Source organism: Prosopis cineraria, unplaced genomic scaffold (assembly GCF_029017545.1).
Source record: "Prosopis cineraria cultivar Desert tree isolate PC_DT_omini unplaced genomic scaffold, ASM2901754v1 PC12, whole genome shotgun sequence".
Classification (NCBI taxonomy): Eukaryota; Viridiplantae; Streptophyta; class Magnoliopsida; order Fabales; family Fabaceae; genus Prosopis; species Prosopis cineraria.
The window spans coordinates 29,990,857-30,003,146 of record NW_026555343.1 but is presented as its reverse complement, the minus strand read 5'-3'; the positions used below and the strand labels follow the sequence as shown (position 1 = coordinate 30,003,146).

General features: G+C 31.1%; 1 protein-coding gene across 2 annotated transcripts; it reads right to left on the bottom strand.

Moving 5' to 3' along the window:
- Positions 1–790: 790 nt before the first annotated feature.
- LOC129289547 (glyoxylate/hydroxypyruvate reductase HPR3-like) lies at positions 791–11,521 on the bottom strand. 2 transcript variants are annotated; one of them, XM_054926324.1, is made up of 4 exons: positions 11,171–11,521; positions 9,184–9,318; positions 4,603–5,103; positions 791–1,462 (listed from the first exon to the last, which is right to left on the bottom strand). In XM_054926324.1, the coding sequence occupies exons 3-4, from the start codon at positions 5,065–5,067 to the stop codon at positions 938–940; spliced, it is 990 nt and encodes a 329-aa protein (XP_054782299.1). In that variant the 5' UTR covers positions 5,068–5,103; positions 9,184–9,318; positions 11,171–11,521; the 3' UTR covers positions 791–937. The 2 variants fall into 2 exon arrangements, with proteins under 2 accessions (XP_054782299.1, XP_054782301.1); XM_054926326.1 differs by lacking the exons at positions 9,184–9,318; positions 11,171–11,521 and having other exon boundaries at positions 4,603–5,129.
- Positions 11,522–12,290: the final 769 nt, after the last annotated feature.

Genomic DNA, 12,290 nt, shown 5'->3' with positions numbered 1-12,290 from the left:
TCAAAATGGAATATAGGACATTGAGTCCTCTTGATATTAAGATTTAAGTTAAAAATGACATTTAATCTTACTTTTAATATTAAAAATTGATGAGTGAGATTTAAATAAATTGAAGACAAGAGATACGAATCAAAATCGATTAGAAAGTGTGATTATGGTGACATCTTTATTTTTATCCTGAATTAGATTTGCATTACATTGGGTTGAAAGTGAGAGGGACTACAATTAATTATGTCCTTATCATAAATTAGAGTAGGTTATCTCCCACAACTAGAATCCAACCACGCTAGGTTGGATTGAATCCAAAACTTAGGCCTAGTCTAATAGGTTCAGTACAATCTATATTTTGACCTAAATTTAGCCGAAGTGATAATTTAGTAAGAGATTTTAATAAGGGTTAATTTTAATTTAAAATTAATTGGGTTAAGGGTAGTTTAACTTTTAAGCTAGGTCCAAGAATGTCTTAGACTCCAAACTTATTTTTAAAACAATATTTTCATTTAATTTTTAAAAACGGTATAATATTATTATTACCATTTATAAAAATTAACTTTAATTATTAATTGATAAAAAAAGTACAAAAAAATCTTAAAAATTATAGAAAAAAATTTTAAAAAAATTACAGACAAAATTAAAAAAATTACAAAAGATTCATTTTTGTCAACAAACAATTAAAGTTAACATTTATTAATAGTAAGAATAATATTGCATCGTTTTTAAAAGTTAAAAGAAAACACTAAAGCGAAAAAAGAATTTAGGATCTTGAGCGTTTTTGGATTTATAATTCAGGAAAAAATTTATTACCTAACCAAATTAAGTAAAATTGGGCCTTATAAAGTGGCATTGTCATATCACCTAAAGCATACAAATATTAAAGATGACACATCAAATTGAGAGAACCAATTTGTACCCAACAACAAAAAGAGCAAAATAGTTCTCAATCCAGTCTCACCTGATTAAGTAGAGGCTTACTTGAGAAAAATGCCTCCAAATTGGCAGCCACTAGTTGGGAAATCCCCATTTTAGATTCTGTAGTGAGGGCAGCAGCATGAGGAGACAAAACCACATTGTCCAATTCAAAAAGCTCTTGAGGAACATGAGGCTCTTTCTCAAACACATCCAAACCAGCTCCTCCAATCTCTCCTTTCACCAAACAGTTCACCAATTCTTTCTCATCTATCAGACCTCCTCTTCCAATGTTCACAATGATTCCTTCTCTTCCCAAAGCCATCATCACTTCCCTGCTCACCATATGCCTCGTTTGTTCGTTCAGTGCACAACAGAGAACAAGTGCGTCACTAGCAGATGCTAACTCTGCAATGCTTTCATAGAATGAGTATGACACAAGTGGCTTCTTGTTCTTTGAGGTGTACGATATGATGCAGCCAAATGCTTCCAGTCGTTTTGCTGTCTCCATGCCTATGCTTCCGAGGCCTACAATCCCAACTCGCTTGCCTCTAAGCTGAAACAGAGGATTTATTTTAATTTGTTTGGCTTGCAAAGTGAAACAAGATATCAAAAGAGCATGTCATGATTTCATGTTTGGTTGGAACTTTTTTTTTTTTTTTGCCCTCTTTTGGGTAAAGGAGCATATTAATCGTTAAACTATAAGTTCAAGAGCATCTAATATTCTAAACTCTTTAACTTTAAAAAACAGTGCAATTCTCACCCCATTTTTTGTTGTAACTCACTCTCTAAATCTTCGCTCGAAGCAACTTAATTAGTCTCTATAATTTTAGCTAGTAAAACATTAGTTCTTAAATTTCAAGAAATAACTTTAATCTTTGTAGTTTTATTTTTTAAAATATAAAAACTAATATTTTAAATGGTTAAACATATAGGGACTAAATTAAACTGATTTAAAATTTAAGAACAAAGATACAACTAAATTAAATTATAGAAACTAAGTTACATTAAATTAAAAGTTAGAGATTAAGTTACACCCTATTTAAAATTTAAAATTATATGGACCAAATCATTACTTTTCTCTAAAAATAACTTAGGTAAGTTAGGGCCATTTGTTTCAACTTAAAAAATAAATTATTTTTATATGTTTTAGACATTTAATAAAGTGAAGAAATTATCTTGCACTTGTTTACAATTATATAAAACTGATTTTTATTTAATAGTTTAAAATATTTATGATATTTTCGTGAATTTTTATTTATAAAAATAATTTACTTTTTTATTTTTTAAATTTTATAATATTTTCAAATTTTTATAATATTATCTTTTATCTATTATATTTATTATTTTCATAACTTATCAAAATAAACAAAAAATATTTTCTATTTTTTAACATTTTTATTATTTTCAAAATTTTAAAAATTATAAAAAAACTTTAAAAAAATCAGTGATTTTTCAAATAAAAACTTTAACAAACATACTTTAAATTATAGATTAAAAAATAGAATATACGTGAAAATTGTTAAAATCATACAATTTTAGTCAAGTACATGTATTATTTATTTAAGTGTTGTATTTACTAATTTTACATTTAAAATATTCTAATCTATATAGAACCACTGTCCACTTTACACGCGAAATAACAATTTTATAATTATTCTTTTAGCAGCTTGCTGAAAAGTACACAAATAATTTGAAACTAATTTGTCATTGTAAAATTTTATTTTTAAGAAAATAGATATACACGTACGTTAACAATTTAATAATCTTAATGTGAAAAATTTTACTTAAATCTCAACCATACTTTTTTTCAATTTTACATTTTAAATATTTTAAGAAAATACATTTTTACCAACATTTTAAGAAAATACATTAAGTACATTTAAAAGGGTATTCCAAGAAATAGAGAGTTAAGTGACAACAAAAATGAATGCAACAGAAAACAAATATTACACATAAATTTTTTTTATCAAATAATAACATAAATTTTACACATAATGAAATACTTACATTCCTATACAATTTTTTTTTTTAACTGAAGATTCCTATACAATTTTAAACGTATGAATTTTTAAGTATAAAATATAAAATTTATAATAATATATGTTATATTACACAACATGCTATTTATTTACTCCATCTGTTAAAAAATATAAAATTTTTAATCAAATCTCACCCTCAATAAAGTAATCTCACCCTCAATAAAATAGTTACATGCTTTCTAACTAAACTTATCTTTTCATATTTATCCCTGTTAAACACCTTACAATAAATATTGAGTCATTATCAATAGGAATACTTTTAGAAAAAAAAATAATGATTACATTTGAAGAGATTAAAAATATCTTATATTTTTTTTATATTCAACTTCTCAAAAAGTGTCTTGCATTTTTGAATGGAGAGAGTATATCTTATGATAATATTTTTCGTTTTTGTTAAAAATGTTAAAAAATCTAAGTTGGAAAAGGGAAAACCATTTTGCTGGTATCCATATAGTTTTCCTTAATTTTTAATTTAGAACCTCTTTTTTTTTTTTTTTTTAAATTTCCTCCTTCAACTTTTTTCCGTCAAACGCATAACACCTGTAGAAGTGTACATTAGAAAATAGCTAGAGGGAACCCGTACATGTGTACATTGGAAAATAGCCAGAGAAACCAACGGAGTAGAAGACGACGTAAGTCTTCTCCTCACTCACTGTCGGTTGGAACACTTGACATGTGGGAAGATCGTTCTCCTCAACACCAACATAACAGTCAAACATTGCAGACGATGCTAAATCTGAATTCTGAAACGTTGAGACTGGGGAGAAAATTGAAGACGCACGTAATTTTGAAGGCAGCGTTTTTTTGTTTGACGAAGTCAACGATGAAAATATAACGCAAGATCGATTTCTTACCCGCTTTCATGGAGGAGTCAGTCTGAGCCTGAGCAACATTTCTTGCCATGGCAGTGAGCAGAGCGATCTCATGCTCCGTCGCAGCAATGGCATTCGCCGTCGGCGCATTAACGACGAGACATCCAAACTCCGTCGCAACTTGCAGATCCACATTATCAATCCCCTCTCCAGCTCTACCCTTGGCAGCCTCAAACACTAGCCTGCCTCGTCACCTTCGCGCCGCTTCGAACAATCAAAGTATCAAGCAATGCCATCTTCGAGCAGAGCAGAGCAGAACAGAACATTCAACGTGCGCAAACTCTCTCAACACTTGAAGGACAGAGTCTCCGACATCCTTGGAGACCAAAATCGTGGGTTTGGGACCCAAAGAGGAAGATTCAAGAGCGACGTTGGAAGTTAAGATAGAGGACTGAAAAGGAAGCAGCGTCGATAATGGCAAGAGAGCTTGAGGGAAGTTGTGGATATGGAGGAAGCAGAGGTGTTGTAGAAGAAAGAAAGAACAGAGGATTTTGAGTTCGACGGTGAACAAAAATGCAACCTATGTTTTTAACTAATTAATCCAGAATATGTTTTAATCAAAACACGCATAATTGGGGTTTTCCCTTTTCAAAATTGAAGGAGGAAATAAAAAGTTAAAAAAGAAAAAAAAGAGGTACCAGATTAAAAATGGTTTCCCTTCTCAAATTTAAGAAAGCCAAAATCTACAATGATCCCGGAAAAAGCAAAATTGAGGCCATATCTATTATTGACAAAAAAATAAATAAATAAATAATAAAACGAAAGGAGAATCCTGGAAAAACCTTGAAGCTCGTCGGAAAATGGAACGCGCCAGACCTCACCCGAGACCGAACACGCCGAGCGGCTGCCGAAATATTGGCACCGACATCGATCAGCAAACCTACCGCCATATCGGCAACATCCTCCGAGTACACATTTCCGGCACTTGTGACCTGAATTCCACGGTGGCAGCACTCTGCCAAGTCAATGTGGTCCAATCCGGCGCTGCAGGAGACAACGAGGCCGAGCGATGGAAGAAGCCGGAGGATCTCGAGAGAGACGGGAGATTTGGCGCCGGAGAGAATGGCGCGAATGGATGCAGGATCACGATCGTCGGCGGTGAGAAATTGGTGTAGCGGAAGAGAGGAGGTGTTGGGGTCAAGGAAATGGAACTTGTGAGAGTAAAGGGATTTGATGAATGGGAAGCTAATTGGAGGACCGAGAACAAGCACTTGTGGGAGGTCTCTGGGCCGTTCGTCATTCGCCATTGGCGACGGCGGATGAAGGTAAAAACAGGAAAAAGACTGAAGAGTGAAGGACAGATAATTAGTATCAGTGGTCGGGCTTTAACAAGGACACGAGGTTGGAGCTAGTGGTGGGACCTTTTACTTTTATTATTATTATTATTATTATTTAATATTTTATAGAGGTTGAAAAATTTACAATAAAAATTTAATAAAATAATTTATAAATATAATTAAAAAAAATTTGCTCTATAAATAACATTAAAAGAGCGTAAAAAAAGGTGGTGATTGGTGAACCTTGCAATAACAAGAGGAACATGAAAACAATTTATTAAAGGGGACAATATTTATAATAAATATAAATGTCAATTTTTTTAAAAGATACAATTCTAAATAGGAAAAATTAGAGAAAGGGACCTAGTTGAAGCCAAAATTATGCCTACGGATCAAAATTCATGAAAGGATCAAGCATATTATTTCATTCATAAAATAATTTGATCCAATGACCAAAATATCCCTCCCTATTAACTAAAAAAAAAATTAAGGAAAAGGCACAAAATTTGATCGTCGAAGCTCCAATACTTGACAGCGCACTTGCCAAAGCTCTTGTCGGTAGGTGAAGGGTCGCCAAAAAATATCACCAAAAAAATTCAAAACCTCTTGATTACATGTAATCATCAAGGATTACATTGAAACCCAACAACTAAAGGGTGCAAGGCATCTGACTTAAAGTATAAGGCTTCTGGCTTAAACAATTACATGTAATCTCTAGTGAATTACATGTAAATCAAACATAAAGAGAGCATCTCTCGTCAATCCCTTAGAACTACATAAAAACAACTATAGATTATATATAAATCAAACACACAAAGAGCACCCCTTATTAATCCCTCAGAATTACATGAAAATGATAATGGATTACATGTAAATCAATAGATGAAGAAACTCGTGAGCATGACTAAGGAATGATTTACATGTAATCTCTAGTGGAGTACATGTAAATCAAAGACACAAAGAGCACGCCCCTATCAGTGCTCCTAAATTACATGAAAATGGCTATGGATTACATGTAAATCAATATATAAAGAAATTCATGTGCATGTCTGAGGAATAATTTACACATAATATCTAGCGAATTACATGTAAATAATTTTCAATGCCCCTGAATTATATGAAAATTATGAATTACATGAAAATGACTAAGTTAGAAGCTTTACACCTTAAACCAGATCCATTGCACTCAAGTTATACCCTTTGCCCTCAAATCATACCCCTTACACCCCAAGTCATAATGAGTGTGCCTTAAGCTAAAAGCCTTGCATCCATAAATCAATTGTATGAAACATTTTTCTTAAATTTTATATTGAATCATAAATGCCATGCTTGATAGCTTTCAACTAAATCTAAGGTAACAAAAATGAGTAACACAATGAGGAAAATTTATTTTGATAGCCACTGAACAACTAAATATTTACACTTTACCAAATAAAAAAAATGCCATAAATTTGGTTTGGAGAATAAGAAGAAGAAACTGGTCCCTGTTAAGCTATAATAGAAAAAGAAGACTCACTATTTGACCCTCCAAGCTATGCCACATCATCAACAAAAAAGAAGAAACCAGTATCAAATGCGAGGATCTATTACACTACCACCACAAGCAAAATGCTAGCCATTAAATAACAAATTGCTATTAGCTAGACTTGAATTGGAAACAACCTTTGGTTGATACATTTGTTATTTAACTGACAGTAGTAAAATCAAAATTAACGAAATGAGCCATAAGAATTAACAAAAATTTTACATAATCACAAGCATCAACTTACAAGTATGGCCTAGAGAAGCAACATTATGAAGAGTTATTTAAAATTTTTTAAGTTGAGAAATGCATACTTCTCGAAATATTAGCAAATATGACATTTAGTTAATCATTAAATTAGGAATACAAAGCATCAACATAATCTAAATAACAGCACAAATGGCTCATGCACCAATTTAACATGATTTCCAAGGCCCAAACTAAAAATAATTCACAACTAGAAGAGAGAAGGTTATGTACAAGAGAATAGGTTCAAGGGCTTTATCAAGCAATAACTTCACAGGCAAATAGGTAACTAACTTGGCAGTAAATATATAAATATGAAATTTAAGAAGGAATTGCAAACTACATATTGCATATTCACCAATTCAATTTTAAGCCATAGACCTTAGGGATGAAAGAAAAGGCAACATCAATGATGGTCAAGCATTTGTCAACAAAGAAACTCATTAGCTTTTTATATAGAATCCATTAAAGATCTACCATCAACATCATTGGGGGAAAAACAAAAAAGTTCTCTTATGCCTTGCCTAACTAAGTGTTGACTCATAGCTAGCTTTCTCCAATTTTTTAAGAGTACATTTTTGTAGTTTGTCATTCTTATCTTCACTTTCCCTTCCAGTTAAAGCTACATCTTTGCCTTCTATCTCTTTAGAAGATTCTGAATTTTTAAAAGTATTTTGTATCTTAGCAATGGTTTTGGATGTTATCTCGGCAACAACAATAGCCTATCTTGTAAGGGGGAAAAATTGTAAGTAGAGAAGCAAAATAGCATGATAAAATGGCATTGAAAAGAATAATAAATTCCAAATTGAGTTACAAAAGGGCTAACACTAAATACATTTTTGGATCTTTAAGTTTTCATATAAACCCCAAAACACTAATAGAGTTAAAGAAATGCAATTGACTCTTATTTCACCCAATCAAAACCAAATATACAAGTATAAGGTGCTTATGCTTTGAACTCATACATATGCATCAGCATTAATTCTTCAAATCTGATTCAACAAGATTCAACTTTCATACCATAGAATGTCCAACAGATGCTATGTGTATCCTTTCTCCTTCTTGTTAATCAGTGCTCTCATAACAAGGAAGAGAGAAAGATCACTGCAAAGCTGAGAGAGACTATCTGAACTCCCCTTAATCGCTAGCACTCTAAAGAACGACAAGGGTGAGAGAGAGTAAGGAAGAATGAAAAATGGTGATAGGGAGAGGGAGAGAAGCAAAGACAAACGCAAACAGTTGATGGAGAAGGACCCAAATCCAAGATACTGAAATCTGGATTGGCCATTAAATTGATCGAGATCAAGGATGAGGGGTTCAACTAAGGTCGAACCAAAGTCAAAACAATCATAATAAAATCAGGGAGAGAAGCAAAGACAAATGCAAACAGTTGATGGAAAGGGACCCAAATCCAAGATATTGAAATCTGAATCGGTCATTAAACCAACTGAGATCAAGGATAAGAGGTTCACCCAAAGTCAAACTAAAGTTAGACCAGTCATGATAAAATAATATAATTTAAATAAAAATACAATATTCATGATTTAATATCTCATACAATACCACATACAAGTACAACAATCATCAAAACATCATTAACAACACCAACAACATTTCAAATTTTCATTTTATAATCCTTCAATCATCAAAAAGTGTAAAACTAAAAATAATCATTCCAACAATTATAGCATAAAAGACTTTAATATGCAAACCAACAATTACAACAAGCTCAATTTCACAATTACAGCAAGCTCGAATTTCACAATTACAGCAAAAATTCAGCATAAAAGACTTCAATTTGCAAACTCCCACTATAAATAAACAAACCATACAAAATTCAAAAAACTTAGATTCACAACACACTCAAATCAAATTAGTACAGAACTTGCAGATAAATCAATAGAACGAGTAAGGGAGAAGGTTTGATTAAAAAACTTGTAGTTTGCAAAGAAGAGTCAAGGCAACAATTGATGGGCATTCAGGAGGACATGCTTCACTGGTATGCATAAAAGAATGTGAAAGAAATGAAGATTAATTTTAGTCAAAACTTGTAGATTGCAAAGAAGAGTCAAGGCAACAGTTGATGCGCATTCAAGTGGAAGATGCTTCACTGGTATGCATAAAATAATGTAAAAGAAATGAAGTTTAATTTTAGTTACTTTTGGAGAAACATGCACATTCAGGTCTTACATTCAAGGGAATTATATATGGTATGATTTTTCTTTAGTTGTTCTATTTCTTTTCATGATCCGTACTTCTTTTACAATTCATTTTCTTTGCATTAAGTCATTACTTAGCTAGCTAAATCAATTACTCACCTGAATCGAGTGGGAAATGAAGCTGTGTTGAGTCGTTTGCAACAAACTGACGAAGGTGAATTAGAGTCAATGCCGAACACCGAATGTTGAGGGCGAGGAGAAAGACGAAGGAAATGAGAACGCCGACAGCGAGAGCTAAGAAATCAAACAAAAAGAAGAACAAAATGAGAAGCAGGGGTGTCGGAAAACATCTCTGATCTATATGTTTTCTCCCAAGGCATTTTGGTCAATTCCCTTACTCATTTTCTGAATAAAATAATTAATTTGATCTTTCAAAAATATTTGGTCCTTGAGATGATTTACTTTTTAACCTGATCCTTTTTATTAATTTTTCCTTCTAAATATTATTTAAAGTAATATATAAATAAATTATATGAGAAGTTTAAACACATATATTAAATTTATTAGTATGATAAATTTATTTTTATAATAAATGAAAAAATAAAAAATATTTTTAAATATATGTGCTTAATCATTTTAAAGATAATGTGGAAGAATTGCAATTTTAGGGAAGGCAAGTGCAATTTCAAATATATATATATATATATATATTTGTAAAGAATTTAAGGGGGAGGGGGTGTTAAGTTTTTTCCTCATTTCGTGGGGGACAATTGCCCCCTCTATCTTCAAAGCGGGCGTGTCCCCGGTGGAGCGCCTTCTGCCCATTCACGTGCAAAGTGAAATATTGAAAAAGTTTAAAAAAATTAAATAAATATATTATTTGTAAAACATAATAAATAAAATTTACAATATATATAAGGACAAAATTGGATGTCTCAATATTTAACTCTGTATCCCATCTTGTCCTGACTCCATTTGTATTTATTTAAATATTAACAAAAAATCTTGAAAGTAATTTAATTTTTATCAAAAAAATTGCTAATAAATAAACATTAATAATAAATAAGTGAAAATAAAGTTTTTATTTTAACAAGTATTCAATTCATCTATATTTTTAAAAATTTATTAAACTATTCTTCCTTTTTATCTGGTCCCTGGTGTCTCGTATCAAAATTTTTTAACCAACTAGTATTAAGATTCCATAAAAAAATCCTTGCCCCAAACAGATTTGGATCTAAATTTTCATAATAGATTTTGTTTGTAAAGAAAATAGATATAATAAGTAGCATAATAAATTTAATTTTGTTAGCGTTATAATTTTAGTCAGATCTAAATCATACTCTTGTTTTATTTAATTTTACATTTAAAATATTTTTAAGATGTAAAATACATGAAGTATATTTAAAAGTTATTCAAACATGTAAAGAGGATAAAAGAAATAAATATTACACATAACCAAGACATTACATTGTTAGAAATTTTTTTAACATGCGATTTTTTTTGCAGAAAAACATATGAATTTTTAAACATAAAAATAAAATTTATAATAATATGAATTATATTAAAAATAATTGTATCTATTTATGAGTTATATGAAAATATCCTTTATTTTGTTGGGTAATTTAGCAGAATTAGTCCTAAACTGTAAGCTTAGAAGAATATGAAATATTAAACTCATTTTTTATAATATTTTATTTTAATTTTTTAAAAATAATACAATTTGACTTTTACTATTGATAAAAATTAAATTTAATTATTATTTAATTATAAAATAATAAAAAATAATTTTAAAAATTACAAAAAAATAAATAAAATTACAGTAAATAATCCAAAAATTATAAACAATCATTAAAAAAATTTAATAATCAAAAGTAATTTTTATTAACCGAAGTTAGGTTGTATTATTTTAAAAAAATATTATATCAAAATATAAATTTAGAATTTCGTACGTTCGTGGATTTGTAGTTGAGGCGGATACTTTTTCATTTAAACCTATTTTGTTGGGCATAAAAAGCATTTATAATTTAAAAATTTAAAAAGTTATTGGACAACAAAGGTGGATCCTTGCTTTATTTGACACGTGAAAACATGCCCCAAATTAAAATAATAAAAAATTATCAACAGATGAAAGGAATCCGGGAAGAACCTAGAAGGCTGTAGGACATTTGAACGCACCGGACCCGATGCCGTATGCGCCGATTCGCCACCGAAATTTTCGCGTCAACGTCTGTAAGCAAACCTATAGCCATATCGGCGACATCTCCGAGTACAACTTCCTGGCACTGGTGACCTGGGTTCCACGGCGATGGCACTCGGCCAAGTCAATGTGGATCACTCCGATGCTGGAGGCGAGGACGAGGCCAACGGAAGGAAGAAGCCATAGGACCTTGGCGGAGATGGAAGCGGTGGTGCAGGTGAGAATGGCGCGAACGGACGAAGGGTCATGGTTGTCGGCGGTGAAAAATTGTTGCAGAGAGAGAAGAGGTTTTGAGGTTAAGGAAGTTGAACTTGTGAGAGCAAAGAGATTGGATGATCGGGAAGCTAGTAGGAGGACTGACGCTTAAAAGAAGAAGAAGAAGAAGAAGAAAATGAAAATGACAAGGAAGGATTTTATAATAAAATTAATATTAAATTAATAATTTTAATATTGAAATATGAGAGAAAGAATATTAAATGTATAAACTTTAATATTGAAAAAATTATAATTTGATATTAACTTTTTTTTTTCCAGTTCTTTACCCGTCATTCTCCTTAAAAAATATTTAGTAGTGGTTCTGAAATCTAAAGGTACCTTAATAACAATTGAAATAGCTACTATCATTAACCTTGGTAGCGGTTCCACAAATAATAATTATATGAAGCATAGCATACAATATAATAATGGTTCATAAAGCGTGGCGAGTAATATAACAGCACTTTTCTCTTGTCAAAAAACAAAAAAACAAAAAACACACCCAAACACACATAATAGCAGTTTTTCAAATTGCTATTACCATAGTCAAAACGCTACAAGCAATGCGGCTATTCGGATAAATCACTATGCTTAAACCAAAACAAAATCTCACTCAAAATTTTATAGATCAGTTTTAATTTTTAACGAGGAAGTAGTAGTAGTTCATGGAACTGCTATATGACAAGTGAAAATTTAAAAAGTGCGTCAACGGTTCTCATAACAGTTCCTGAACAACAACTTGTGGGAGATTCGCCGTTGACTACAGTGGAAGAAGAATAAAAGGAGCAAGATCTGAGAGAGGAAAAAAAAAAAC

Coding starts and splice junctions, on each gene's coding strand:
- LOC129289547 (XM_054926324.1), bottom strand. CDS start 5,067: ATGGCGAATGACGAACGGCCCAGAGACCTCCCACAAGTGCTTGTTCTC. Junction 1,463..4,602: donor ATTTTCCGACGAGCTTCAAG/GTTTTTCCAGGA, acceptor CCTCTGTTTCAG/CTTAGAGGCAAGCGAGTTGG.